Source organism: Tenrec ecaudatus, chromosome 6, assembly GCF_050624435.1.
Source record: "Tenrec ecaudatus isolate mTenEca1 chromosome 6, mTenEca1.hap1, whole genome shotgun sequence".
NCBI lineage: Eukaryota > Metazoa > Chordata > Mammalia > Afrosoricida > Tenrecidae > Tenrec > Tenrec ecaudatus.
Genome location: NC_134535.1, coordinates 4260426 through 4275056, shown reverse-complemented (window position 1 = coordinate 4275056; position 14631 = coordinate 4260426). Strand labels below are relative to the sequence as shown.

Sequence of the window (14631 nt, the reverse complement as noted above, 5' to 3'; positions counted from 1 at the left end):
CTACAAGGTACTGGCCCATGATGGAAAACTCAGGTCCTGAATGGCCGGCTGCTTGGGGGAGGGGGAGGGCTGACCCTGTGAACCACTCTGAGGAGGGTGAGGAGGCTAGGTGCCTGTCCTCACTTTGCTCCTTGGGGTTGCCGGGACCGCAGTGACCCCGGAAACAGCCATTTCTGAGAGGTGAGATGCCATCGCCCCCTGGGTCCAGGACTCCCACTGGGGCCTCCTCTTTCCCTCTGAGTTTGTTTCCTCTGCCCGAGGGTCAGTTCCTGGCCCTGCCCAGCTTCTCGATCCTTTGGGAACAGGGACACCCAAACTCTCTCCGTCAGGCTGACCCGGCCACAGTGACTCAGCAGGGCTGGGCTTCTTCACAGAGCAGGCTGCCCAGCCGTCTCCCTCAGCGCAGCTGGTGGGTTTGAACCGCCAATCTGGTGGGCAGCAGCCGGGCATCTCACCCCTGGGCTACAAAGCCAGCTGCCATCGGGTCAGCTCTGACTCACAGCGACCCTACAGGGCATAGAACAGCTTTACGGGGTCTCCACAGTCATCAAGTGGATGGGGGCTGGTGGAGAGGCAGTGGGTGCCAGCCAGTGAGTGACCTGTCATCACGAGCCACCAGGGGTCCTAACAGCGAACCTCCCCCTCTGCCCCCACAGGCCTCTGACAAAATGGACTGACCGACACAGTCTCAACAATGGACTCCAAGTGACCATCGGCCATGATGCCGGCAGAGGCCCAGCTACATGGGAGTCGATGGAACAGCATTAGCCAGACCTTCCCTGGGCTGCCTGTAAAAGTGGCCCTGCCCACGGGGGGGGGGGGCACTCCATTGTCTGAGGGGCGTGCCCTATGCCACTGTGCCTGCACTCACACAAGGCCTTGCGACCCCTGTTAGCAGAACATGAGAGAAACTTGGGCTACTTCCCACCAGCAGTCTCTGGCGGGGACCCCGCCCTGGGATGCAGGGAGCCCAGTCCCAGGAGAGGAGATGGGCGGTCACCATGGGCCTCCACCCCTAGCCTCCTAATGGGAGACCGGGCAAGACCCTCCAGGGGGCCTCAGGACCGGTGCACATTCCCTAGGCCTGGACGCTAAACAGGAGTCGGCTGACTTCTTGGCTGGGGGCCAGCCCCCCATTGTCCGCTGACCAATGTGTGTGGCTGTTTGGAGGGCAACCACCCCTCCGCCCCCCCCCCCCACATGCCGCAGCCGCCCCTCCCCCAATGGGGAGTGGAGAGAAATGGTCTCTAGGAACAGACTCTGAAAACCGGCTTTGAAGTGCTGGCCCTGGAGGAGCCTCTGGGTAGGATTTCGCATTTACAGCCTGGGCCCTTTGAAAAAGCCCCTTCAGCGGGCTTTTGTAATGGAAATGCTCCCAGACTCTGGCCCAAGGGCTCCGTCCCCATTGGCCAACTAGAGGCTTAAAGCTCTTCAGGGCAAGGCAGGGCCCCTAGAGGGGCAGGGAGGGTGGGGGATCCACAAGATGCTGCCCCAAGGGGTGGGGCCAGGCTGCACACCCACCTCGCGCCGGGACACGTCCATGAGCACCGCGAAGCTGGCCAGGTGGTTGCAGTGGCAGGCCACGTGGGTCCGGTTCCGGGACAGGAGTTCGCAGCCCTTGGCCGACCAGCCACCCATCCCAGCACCAACGCTGCAGAGAAAGGGAGAGGGTGGGTGAACGGCCCCTCTTAGGAGGTCGGGGAAGGGGGAGTCCTTTGCAGAACCCAGCCATTGGTCATTCCCTGACCCTGAAGACAAGACATACACATGGACACACCCCCTCACACACTTAGTCCCCCCAGCCCCCCCTCCCCGCTCACACACACACTCACACACAGGGGACTGTGTGGGCACTCTCAGGCCCCTGCGGTGGCTTCCATTAGCTCTGGCTTGAACCTCTGGGAGCCTGCTCCTCCTGCCCCCAGGGGAAGCTCCCACTCACCATCATAGCCACCCCCCCCCACACTGTACTCCAGAAGTGACCACTTTTCTCGCATGCACTGGGCACTCTCCTGTGCAGGCTGAAGCGGTTTACAGGGCAGCATCTCTGTGATCACCCATGCTCACTGGGGCACACAGCCCACAGAACAAGCAGCAAGGAGGAGGGGCCGGGGCCCTACCGCACACCCAGCCCTGCCCTTCCTGCTGTTGGGAAAGGTGGCTGCCCTCTGCCCCTCAGCTTACTCATCTGGGAAGTGGGGTGAGGGAGACAGTGGTTTAGTGGCCGTCTGCCAAAAGCTTTGGAGGCTTTAAGAGCTGTGGATAACGGCGCAGCACAAAGAGAGAGAGTGGTAATTAGAGCTGGAGCTAATGGCCGGAATGACCCAGAGAAAGCAGAGTGGGTTGGCCCCCCTGGGGCTGGGGCCCACAGGTCGGCTTCCCTTCAAAGTCGCACAAGGGACTGCTTTGTTCTCACTCACACACTCACACAGAGATGCACACGCCCACAGACACAGATAGGAGCACGTGCACACACTCACACGTACATGTGCGCACACTCTCAGACATAAGCAGCCCCCACAGCCACACAGACACACACGCGCCTACACACACTTATACTTACAGCCCCCTGCATGTGCAGCCGCAGACATACACAGACATAGTCACAGAAACACGGACAAGCCCCACTTCCACACTCCACTCATACACATGGACACACCCACCCGCACACTTACACCCCCTGCTTACACACATACAATGCACATTCATAGACGCAGCATCGCACAGGAATTCCCAAATGCATGGGCTGGGGGGCGCTCTCCGCTGGTGTGGAGAATGGCAGCGAGCTTTCCTGTTGGAGACCCCTACCCCACCCCCAGACAAACAGGACAACCTAACCCACTGCCGTGAAGTCGTGTCTGACACGCAGGGACCCTGCAGGGCAGGGCAGAATTGCCACTGTGGGTTTCCAAGACTGTCACTCTTTTCGGGAGCATAGTCTCATCTTTATCCTATGGAGCGGCTGGGGGCTTTGAACAGCCGACCTTGTGATCAGCAGCCTAATGGGAACCCACTGTGCCATGAGGGCTCTCCCAGCCGCAGCCTCCCTTAAGGCAGCATGGCCAGAACTTGGGGTGTTCTACAAAAGCAGACCAGCACACGAGCCAGCGGGCAGAGCCAGGGGCAGGGGCAGGAGTCAGTGGTAAGGCTTCGGGACAGGTGCACCCACCACTGGCCTTTCTATTAACCAGAGAAAGCGCTGCGTCACCTGTGACACTCCGTGGAGGGCGGGCCCCTGCCGTGGGGTTGCAGCGTCTAGGGGCACAGCGTGCCACACTCAGCAGGTCGCCTGGAGGCAGGTCCGAGCTTGGGGGCTCCTTCTGACATGGGGACCCACACATGACTGACTCTCAGCAAGGGGTCAGGGTTTCCTGGGCCCAGTGTCGGGGCCCGGGCACCTTCCAGTGTCCAGGATACAAACTCCTTCCATGTGTGGAGCTGGATGGGGTGCAGTGCTGGCCACTGGCCCTCAGGGACCCCGTGGACGAGTGATCGTTCCTGACATACGTCAGCCTCCTACACGTATCTGTCTGTGCACGTGTGTCTGTGTGTGTAGGCCTAGCTGCCTATATGCCTTGACATGCTCACACCCGCATGCAAGCTCACTGGTTTGTGCATGTGTGTGTGCTGGCATAGCTGCATGTGTGTGCCTTGGTGTACACATACACATGCATACCCCTGTATGATTGCGTGTGAACGGCTGGGCAGGTGTATCCATTCATGCACATCTCTTGTGCACTTGTACCACGTGCGCACACACACACACAGACACATACCCATGCATGTGTGAATACACAGCTGTACATGTGCCCAGGAGACTGGTGACCCAAGACCAGTCTGGCAGGCCTGGCACGAAGGCCACAGCCACTGGTGTCCTGGTGTCTGGCATAGATGTGCCCGTTCCTGAGACAGGTGGCCACCCTTGTCCCTCGCCCCTCGCCTCACTCACGGCATGGAGTGGTTCCAGAACACGCAGGTGGGCTTGGTGCGCTCCTCTGTCTCCAGCAGGGGGAACTCCACCAGGATGGGCTGCACCAGGGGGCTGGGGAGCGTCGGGCCCTCACTGTACACCGCTGCGCTCACCACTGCCGTGTTGATGATGGGTCGGCCTGGCAGCCTGTGGGGATGAGGCAGGATAAGGCTGGGAGGCTGGAGGAGGGGGCAGGGCTGCTTTCTGTGAGTGCCTGACTGCCAGGTGAGGTCCCTCCTTGAGGGCCAAAGCAGACCTCAGACATTCGGAAAGGAAGAGCAGGCACACTGCCCACACGGCGCCATGCCCGTGCCAGACAGCAGTGAGGATGGTGGGGGCAGGAGGCTGGCTAAGCAGTAACCCTCGGGGGCCGCCCCAGCCTTACCGGAGGCTGCGGCGGTCGGGGTCATAGTGCTCGGGCAGCAGCTGACCCAGGGTCCGGTAAATGATGACCAGGGTGACGGCGAACTGTCCGGGCTCCTCCGGGGCTCTCCTTGTCCTCTCGGTGCTGGGCCACTCTGGGGGCTTCCGGCTGGGTGGTCTCGCTGTGGGGCCTTCTGCAACGTGGGCACAGAGGGTGAGACCAGGGCACCCTAGGGGGGGGCCCACCAGGCCTGTCACAGGGTGGCAGACCCCCAAATGACACATGGCTGTTGAGGGGTCAGCGAGAAGGATGAGTACCGCCGGCGATGAAGGCTTTCCTGAAGGCCTGGGACACGGAGATGCCACAAAGAGCTGGGACATGGGAGCTTGGGGGGGGGGGGGTGCAGAAAGTGGGGGGGTCCAAGCTCATCACCTGTCCTAAGTGTGCCAACCAAATACCCGAACACCCAAACCCATGTCGCCAAGGCGATTCCGACTCGGGCGGCCCACGCATGGCAGCTCTGGACAGGCCTCTCCCAGCTGTAGCCCCGGGAGGTCAGCTATCAGGCCTTGTTCCCCAGCACTGCCCCTAGGCTGGGGGTGCAGCATGCACCCACCATCTGAGCCACTCAGAGGCCCGGATGGCAACTGTCTTCATATCTTGTCCCCAGGCTCTCACACGGAAAAGGATTTTACAAACCAGAATTTGAGTATGTTAATTAAACAAAAGATAAAAAGAGTCACTGATAGATTTGCTAACGAGCCAACACAACCAGGAACTCTACTGAAAACATTTCGAGTCATCAATGGTCCCTTGCCGACTGTCGAGGAGTCCCTGGATGGTGACACGCTTGGCTGTTACCCACAGGACAGAGGTTCAAATCCACCCTGAGGCATCTCGGAAGACAGGCGTGGTGATCTCCTCCCCCAAAACCAGGCTCTGTGGACCCTCTGTGGAGTAATGGGTGCTAGCCAAGTGCAAGGTGATCAGCAGTTCAAAGCCACCAAGGTTTCTCCAGGGGAGAAAGACAGGCTTTCTGCTCCTGTAGTGACGTGCCAGTCTCAGGGCCATTTCTACCCTGTCCTGGAAGGTCACTGAGAGTCAGAACTGACCCCCTGGGGCACAGCTCTCCTCTCCCCCACGGGCGCCATGAGTCAGCTGCTGCCCTGGGAAGGGCTCCTCGCTGGGACAGGACCAGGAATCGGTGCCCCAGAGGACTGGCCTTGTTTCAGGCTCCCTGCGGCCCCACCCCGCTGTGTGGGGAATCATACCGCTGGCGTGGTCCGGGATGTTTTCAGAGGGCTGGGAGGCCGGGTCTCCTGTTAAGACTCTCCCTTGTACCAAACGCCGGAAGCCCAGCACAAACACAAATTCAACCTGTGTATGCTGACTCAGTTCTGACTCACGGGGGCCCCCGGGTGGGCTGTGGTGGGGCCAGTGGGGCCAGTTCCCGAGGCGTCTCCCAGGGCGTGGGGGGCCAGTCACCTTTCTGCCTCTTGGGCAGAGAGAAGAAGTCTGCAGGGAAGACGACAGACGAGCCCAGCTCCTGGGGGTACTCCTGGCGAAAGTCCTGGAACCTCGGCACCCCGGCGCCCGTGAAGTTGGACTTGTCGAAGACGTCCACGGCCAGGACTGTGGAGATGGCGGGCCTCCATTGTACACGACCCCCTCCTCTTGGGGCTCCCGGGACCCCTGCCATCCCCCCCCCCCCAGCCGGTAGGCTCAGCACAGGGCCACATGCAGCAGCATCCCGTGTCTCCGTGCAGCTCCGCATTACAGAGCATGTCGCAGAGCAAATGGGGGGTAGGGGGCACAATTAACCCCCTTGCTAGGGCGGCCTCCAGAGGCAGGCGGCCTCCAGGGGCAGGCGGCCTCCAGGGGCACTGGCCCTCTGGGAGGGACCCTCAGGTCCCTCCCAGGTCAGTTCCCCAAAGGCTGTGTCTAGGACGGGGAGGGGCTGTGTTGGGGACCAGGCCCCTCCCTTGATGAACACTGGGTCTGTTGCCCCCCACCCCCCGAGGACCGCGCCTGCTCTGCCTGGGTGGGTGGTGTCTGGTTCTGCCATGGGCGGGGGGAGTGGGAGGTGCTGCTACTCTGCCAGACACTCCAATTCTCCCCGGGGAGACCCTGGGTCCTGACAGGGAGTGCCACCCGGCAGGGAGCTGACCCCCACATCCGGGGTCTGCACCTAGGACCACCAGGGCTGTAGGGCAAGGTGACATGGTGCGAGGGGCCCCGCCCTCACTCATGTTGGGCGTGACGAGGATGAAGGGTCGCAGGTAGGTCCGCCGGACGTTGGGTGCCACGGTGCTGAAATAGGCCTCGAAGTGCTGCAGCAGGTGGGCCACGCCGCCCTCACTGCGCTGCAGCTGCTCCCAGGCGGGTCTGGTGGCCGGGGCCAGGAGGGCGCTGCCTGCACTCACCACGTCCTGCCAGACAGAAGGACAGACGGATGGGGACGGCGCTCAGCCTCGGAGTTGCAGCTCAGACATAGAGCAGCTTCGAACGCCCCCAGATGGCCACGACCAACCTGGCTGATGGAGGACACGGCACAGGCACGTGGTGTTTAGCAGCCTCGTGGCTTCCCCGTGTAGAGCCCTCCGTGGGCAACATTTTCCCGGCAGCACGTGGTGCCTGCCCGCCCATCCCATTCCCGCAGTGGTCAGTCATCCCACCCTCTCACCAGCCTTGTCTCATGCTCCCAGACGAACCCCCGGGAGCATCCCTTGCTGTGCCCTGGGAGGCCAACATGGGTGGGAGGCGGGAGGGGTCTGGGCTGGGTAGGGTCCTGACCCAGGAGGCCCCTCTCCCGGCTGCATGTTTGTGTTGCTCAACGCCTGCAGCCCACACCTTGGGGACAGTGAGGTGTCCTTAATCTGAGGGCCCAGCCCTACTGCAGGGTTGGGAGGGTCACCTGCAGGATCCTGGGGTTGGCCTGCAGGGATAGGAACCTAGGGGAGGTAACACTGTTTGTCCCAGAGCACCCAGGGGTCATCAGAATCCCCCCGGCCTCCCAACCAATCCAAGCCGAAGGCTCTGTAGCCTGGGGGCCTGTGCTCTCAGGGCGTTCATGGAACTCTGGGCCCAGGGGTGGCTCTCACAGGGACCCTGGGTCACGTCTGGCATGGAAATCAGTTGTGTGTGTGTAGGGGTCAGGGTGTCAGGTGGGCGTTCCACCAGGCTGCTCAGCCTGGGAGCACTCCGGGACCACCAGTGTAGGCTGCACTCCCCTAGGAGGCCGGGTCCTGGTCTGGGGGCTGTCAGCTGCTTGACACGGGTTGATGTGGTCAACTCCCTCGGCCCATAGCCAGGGCCAGGCAGGGGGTGCGGGTAGGGGTGTCCTTAAGAGCTGGGGACAATTGTGCAGCTGAGCAGTGTCCACTGCGGAGGAGGGGGGCCTTGTCAGGAACACTTTTCATTCTCACAGAGGGGTCCCCTCACGACAGGGGGGACCTCCATGGGCTGGATGCTCTTACTAGATGGGGGTCCCTTACTGACCTTAAACCTGAGGCAAGTCTGCTCCTTCATCATCCCCACCCCACACAGCCCGGGGGACATGGACTCACTGATACCTCCTCACACCACCTGGGGACAGGGACTGCCCAACAGCCCTCATACCCCACCCCACCTGGGGATGGGGACTCCCTGGAGATCATGCCACACCACCAGAGGGCCTGGGGCCCCCCCGCATCACTGTACGGTCCTCCCGCCTGCCATGCTTCCTCTGAGGGAAATGATCCTGTGCACGTGGGTGCCTGGGGAGACTGGTGCCCACTCCCGCCATGTCCACCCCCCAGACCACGAGGCTTGCCTCACCTCGTGGAAGCCGGCGTCCCGCGTGGCTGCCAGGTCGAAGCCCTGCTGCCCACTCTCATGCTGCAGGACACGGGCCAGCAGCTGGTAGGCGGTGCGCAGGTCGCTGCCAGACATGGCGCCCGCGTGCCGCGTGGCATTCCACAGCGCCTTCGCCAGGCGCACGGAGCTCGCTCCATCCAGCTGCGTCTCGTTTCGGCCCAGCTTCTCGTTCTGAAAGATTCAGGGTGGCGGAGGCTCTCAGAGGGGTTCCTCCCGCCTTCGACTGGGACACCAAAAAGGCGGGGCTCCTCATGTCTAGACGGGTCCTGATGGTTACTGACAGGAAGACTGGTTCTTCAGTACCCCCAATTCCCCGCTCCTGGGCTGGGGGCTGCTGCCATGCAGATCGATTAAAACCAAACTCCCCGAGACCACACAGCACAGGGGAGAACTGCCCTGCGGATCCTGAGCCTGGACTGTAACTCTTTGTGGGAGCAGAAAGCCCGTCTCTCTCCCTTGGAGCCATGGAGAGCTTGAACTGCCAACCTTGTGGTTAGCAGCCCAACGCATAACCACTAGCCATCAGGGCGCCTCTTCTGTCCAAAGAGAGCCCAACGGGGCACCTCTGCTCTGGAGCCTGGGGTCACGGCCAGGCTGAGTGGGGTCCGCGGAGGGCGAGGGCCTTGGCTTTTAGTGGGGGAAAGGGAGTCCCAGCTGGAGGACAGGAGGGCACAGGGAGACGGGAAGGGGTACAGTCGGGTGGACAGACAGAACATGGGGCTTCAAAGCGAAGCCATCAGAGCTGGTCTTCAGGGGACAAGCGGAGTTGCTCGGCCGTGGGTCCCCAGCACAGCCAGACGCTCTCAGATCCTGCGCTGAGAGGCAGCTGGTCGCCCCCTGGGGCTCCCATACCACCCTGGACCTGGGTGCCGTCTGGAGGCACCTACCATGACTTTGAGCTCCAAGAAGGCGGCGGAGGTGCAATTGAAGAGTTCAGGGGGCAGCCAGGCCTTCTCCACGCTGCAGTGCCGCACAGCTGTGCCTGGAGGGGGAGAGGCCTGGGGTGGGCAGCTGGCCAATCGGGGCACCAGTCACCGGTGCTAAGGCCCTAGTCTGCCCTCACTGTGCCCAGTGACCAGGCTTGGGGGCTGGCACACAGGGCATAGGCAGCCTCCACATAACCCCTCATTCCCGGCATCATTAGCCACACGCTCTGCTTGCCTGCATCTCGCAGGAAGTCAGCGTGAGTGTGTACGCGGCCCCAAGGGGACAGCTGAACCACACAGAGCCGGTGGAGGCCACGGGTCCGGACCACGTGCTTTCTGCTCATTATTTCACTGCTGTCCTGGAGTGGGCAGTGCCCACCCCATCTCAGAGCGTGGCTAGGGCTGTGACCTACAGAGCTTCTTGTCCCTGGCTGCAGGACACAGGCTCAGGCTGGCCTGGGCCACACACGATTTCCACCGTCTGCCTTGTGGGCGTTGCGGTCCGTGGTTGAGGGGTGTGGAAGGTTGCGGGGGTTAATATCCGGCTGCTGACTGAGGGGTGTGTGTGAATTCACCCATGACTCAGGGAGCAAGACCAGGCTCTCTGTCCCCCTATACACAGGCAGGGCCAGGTGGCACCAGCATGGGCTCAGCGGCTTAGAGGAAGCCTGAGGGGTGTTCTACTTCATCAGCTGGGGGCCCTGGGTGCTAGGACTGTCTCAGAGGCCGGAGGAACCCTGGTGGGGGGTGGAGGTCTATCCTGTCACTTGGGCCCCTGTTCGCTGACATCATCAAGGCAGATGACATCTCGCCCCCGCACACTTAGGCTAAAGAGAGTCTCAGATTCTGTGGTACTGGTGATTCTGTGGGTACTGACAGCTGGCTAGCTCCACAATGTCTTGCCCGGTGATGGCCACCAGCCATAGTACTCACCTGAGGAACCCTTGGGGCATGGCACAGCCGCTGGCTGCCCGAACTTGGTCTGTGGCCACCAGATGCCAGCCTCGAATGCCCTGGGACAGCCACTGTAGACCACTGCAGATAGTGGAGAAGACCACTCAGCCCCACCCGGCATAGCCCTCCTCCCACCCCAGCCTGGGCAGGCCCTGACCCCGGGGCTGGACTCTGCCACCACCCACCAGGCTCGCTGGGGGACCCAGGGCCAGCCCTATAGGGCTGCTAGTCACAGCCAGGTAGCAAAGGAGGCTGTCACTGGGTGTCCCCAGGGGTGGCCCACGGAGACACACGCAGACGTGGAGGGACACAGGTGTGGGCTGCAGACATGCCCAGCCAGGCAGTACACACTCAGACACACGGATATGCAGGCACACATATATGCCCAGACACACCCGATCAGGCACACACATAGAAACATACATGTAGACACACCGAGAAACACACCGAGGTAATGGACAATCAGATATATACACACACAGACACACCCAGCCAGGCACATGCTCAGGCACATGGACATTCAGACATATACACACACCCAGACATACACACACCAAGACGCACACATTAAGACACACACACACATACACGCACACGCATGGCCCAAGGATGTGACCAGGAGGCCGGAGGCCAGTGCGGACCTTCACAGCCCAGCGTGGTGACCTCCGCGAAGGGGTTGTCGCAGCGGTTGCACTGGCGCCCGACGACGCCCGGCTTGCAGGCACATTGCCCAGTGTCCGCATCGCAGGCGCGGCTGTGGGCGCCATAGGGGAAGCAGTCGCAGGGCAGGCAGGCGTCCTGCTCAGGGGGCTTGTAGTGGTTCTCCTGGGGGGGGGGGAGGGGAGCACGTGACCACCCGCCACATGAACACCTCTGGGCTGGCCCCAGACACACCCATTTCCCTGGCATCTTGGGACTGAGCAGCTCCGGTAGATGCCACTGGCTGAGCGTACGCCAGGGGGCAGCAGAGAGCATTGGATGCATGGGCTATTGTGTGTGGGTACACAGAAAGGTGTGTGTGTACATGCGTGTGAGTGATGTGTAGGTATACAGGTAGATGGGCATGTGTGCGTATAGGTAGATTAGTGTGGTGTGTGTAGAACTAGGTGTATATGTGTATGTGTATAGGCAAGGTTGTGTACACATCTGTGTACATGCATATACACACATGTATAGCTGTATGTGTGTACATTTCCACGTGGGTATACGTGTAATTGCATGTGAGTACAGAAAGGTAGATGTGCATGTGTACATGTATACTTGTGTGGTGTGCATGTACATACAGGTACACACGTATAAGAAATGTGTGTATGTACACATACAGATAGTTGTGTGTGCACACATATACAGGTACCTATATACATGTAGGCTTCAGCGTGAGTACTGGTAGATGTACTTGTCTGTACATGTACAGGTAGGTTTATGTGCATGTGTTCAGGTACCTGTGTGCATGTAGGTGTGTTTAGGTAGGCTGTTATATACAGGTAGATGTACTTGTCTGTACACATACAGGTAGTGTATGTGCACACATGTACAGGTACCTGTGTACATGTAGGTGTGTACAAGTAGGCTACAGTGCGTGTACCAGTAGATGTACTTGTCTGTACATGTACAGATGAGTGTCTGTGCACGTGTTCACGTACCTGTGTACAGGTAGGCTGCAGTGTGTGTACAGTTAGGTGTGTGCACAAGCAGCCTGCATGGTTTGGGCATGCACAGAAGCAAGTGTATGCATGTGTGCCCACGTGTGCGTGCGCGTGCACAGACCTGAGGTGGGCCCCTCGGCAAGCACTCACCTTGCACCGGCACTGCCCGCTGGTCTTGTTGCAATCAGAGTCAAAGCCCTTGCTGACGGCGCAGTCGCAGGGGCCGCAGACGGGGCTGCCCCACCAGCCCCGGGGGCACGGCAGGTCGGCTCTGTCAGGAAGAGCCGGCTGGGAGTCAGCTGACACTCCTCTTCAAGCCTTCCCACCCCCTCACCCCAGGCCCTGCCCAAGAACCTCCCCTGGAGCCCCTAGCTGGGAGGCAGTGCCCGCCGGCCCTCCAGGACCCCAGCCATAGTCTCCCTATAAAACTGAGGTTGTGAAGCTCTGCGCTTCTTTCATAATCGAACTCACAGAGACACATAGGATGAGCCAGCTCCCCGCCACACCGGGCAACACCTGGGCAGCACACGTGAGCAGCTGCGTCCAGCACCCACCCGCTGCCGACACGCTGGAGCCTGGCTCCCTGAGTGACCTCCCCATTGTCTCTGGCCTGGCCACGCTGACATGTGGTCCACAGTGTCCCCTCAGAAGGGCCCTGGTCTGGGCTCGTGAAGAGCCGGGAGGACCCACCTGGGAGCCTGGCCCTCCTGCAACACCCACACCCGTTCTCTGGGGGAGGGGCTGCCCTGGTGGTGGGCCACTGACCCCCGGGCTCCCGTCCACCCCACCAACCGAGTCTTCCTTTCCAGTGAGGGGCCTTCACCTTTCCACTTGCGTGGGTGCCACGTGTGGCCAACAGTGTGGGTGTGACGTCCACCTGAACACTCTCTGATCTGCCGAGTGTAGCAGTGCATAAAACCCATCTTTGTTGCTCAGGGTGGCGTGAGCTTGGAGTGAAGGCCGGCAGCGCACGGCTCCCCAGGAGCAGAGCGGGGGGCTATTCAGGTCCCCAGAGGAAGGTGCCAGAGCTGAGGCTCACCTGTTCTCGCAGTACGGTCCGTAGTGGCCGGGTCCACACTCACACGCATAGCCCCGGGGGGAGCTGGGCGCGTGCACGCAGGCCGACACGTGTTCGCAGGGGTTCAGGTGACACACATCCACACACTTCCGCCCGAAGTATCCTGAGGAGACAAGAGCCAGGCAGCTTGGCACTGCGAGGTCTAAGCCACGTTGGGACAGCCCATAGATTGGCAGAGGAAGGGAGCAGGCCGCCTGAGACCATGACAGTACCAGTAGCCAGCAGCTGCACCTGGACCGTAAGTACTAAGGCTCCCAAGGCCACCTGGGGCGGCTGGGGGCTGAGGGACTGGATTCAGGAATCATGTGTTGTTGCCGTTTCAGGAAGTGGGGGGCTGGGGGAGGTGGGGGCCCATCTATTTTGGATTTAGGGCCTGTCTGCTAGGGCCACCCCAGGCAGAAGAGAGCCAGGGCAGAAGAGAGGGATGGACTGACGGGTACCTACTGACAAAGTTCTCAGCACCTCAGAGGGCCAGGGCACCACACGTACTCTTCAAGCCTCCACCTCACCAGGTGTCAGTCACCTCGAGTGATTAGTTTTCAGAGCGGAGACCGAGGGTCATGGTCTCATGGGACAACTCAGTCAGTGGGTAATAGCTTAGGGGTTCTCAAGTTCATGGTCTACATCCTAGGTCTGGTGAGTCCCCGCCCAGGTCTTCAACGCTTGTGAGTGGACATCGAAGACCCTCCTCATGGGGAGCCAGAGAGAAAGGAGAAAACCCAAGCCTCAGAGAAGACCCCTACCTCCAGGACTCGTTGTCTCCCTGAGCCACGCACCTCGTCTCCTGAGACGGTAAGAACTAGTAGGTCCCCGGCTGTTCTGATCAGGGCGGCAGGGACCCAGATAGAATGACGGGAAGGAGTGGGACAGTATTTCCCTGAGACCAGTGGAATCCCCAGGACCACTGCCCCAGGCACTCGGTAAACACTCCCCTGAAGCCCGCCCACAGTGTGGCTCAGAAAGTGACGACTGTGACGTCACAGCAAAGGGAGGAACGATGGAAGTTGTCACGGATGTCCTCTAGCTTGGACCCACGGTCCGTCCCTGTGGGAGCGACAGTCAAGGGGTCAGAGGACACAGTGCGCTGGGCGAGTCCGCTGCACCAGCCTCTTTGCAGGGTTGGAAAGCAGAGCTCCGACTCTGAGGACTGAGGTGCGCCTGAGCCCGCCGTGGTCTTTTCAACATGTGCATGTGGAAGTCAGTCACGGGGTAAGAAGACTGAAGAGGAGCCCATGCATCTGACTCGTGATGCTGGAGAAGAACATTGAAAGGGCCGTGGGGCCCCTGAAAGAACAGACAGAGCTGTCTGGAAGGAAAATGCCAGCGCGCTCCTTGAAAGCAAGGAGGGGCAGACTTCATCTCACGTACTTGGGACACTATCAGGACGCCATCAGGAGAGACCAGTCCCTGCAGAAGGACATCCTGCTTGGTAGAGTGGCGGGGCAGCGGGAGAGCGGTCAGGACTAGGTGGTGCGGCCTTACCTGAGTGGGGTTGCTATGGGGCGGAGTCGGCTCAATGGCCCTAACAACACGACCCTCCCTGCGACCAGCACAGCGGGTTCCTTTAGAAGCTTGCCTCCGCGTGCCCACGTGCCCACATGCCTGCCATTTACTCTACAGCGAAACCGCCGTCCCAGGCCCGGACACCCAGAGAGCCGGTGCCCAGACGCAGCCCGGCACCTCGGCTTTTTCTTCCTGAAATGCTCATGGTGGTTTGGGTGCACGTTTGTGGGGCACACTGGATTCAACCACCTGTGCACACCTTGTTCTGTGACGTGGGTTCCAGACCCCCGAGGGTGACGGCTCTGCTCCCACGTCCTCCCTTCTCAACCTCACCT

General features: G+C 60.8%; 1 protein-coding gene across 1 annotated transcript in view; it reads right to left on the bottom strand.

Moving 5' to 3' along the window:
- The window catches only part of CELSR1 (cadherin EGF LAG seven-pass G-type receptor 1), a 119392-nt gene that overhangs the window by 10907 nt on the left and 93854 nt on the right, over window positions 1-14631 (bottom strand). The window contains exons 13-24 of the mRNA XM_075552602.1: window positions 12755-12896; window positions 11866-11986; window positions 10711-10894; window positions 10049-10150; window positions 9077-9171; window positions 8151-8360; window positions 6580-6763; window positions 5741-5966; window positions 4652-4719; window positions 4356-4527; window positions 3950-4117; window positions 1522-1651 (exon numbers count right to left, since the gene is read on the bottom strand). Coding sequence (XP_075408717.1) covers window positions 1522-1651; window positions 3950-4117; window positions 4356-4527; window positions 4652-4719; window positions 5741-5966; window positions 6580-6763; window positions 8151-8360; window positions 9077-9171; window positions 10049-10150; window positions 10711-10894; window positions 11866-11986; window positions 12755-12896 — 1802 coding nt within the window. The remainder of the gene's footprint in view (window positions 1-1521; window positions 1652-3949; window positions 4118-4355; window positions 4528-4651; window positions 4720-5740; window positions 5967-6579; window positions 6764-8150; window positions 8361-9076; window positions 9172-10048; window positions 10151-10710; window positions 10895-11865; window positions 11987-12754; window positions 12897-14631) is intronic.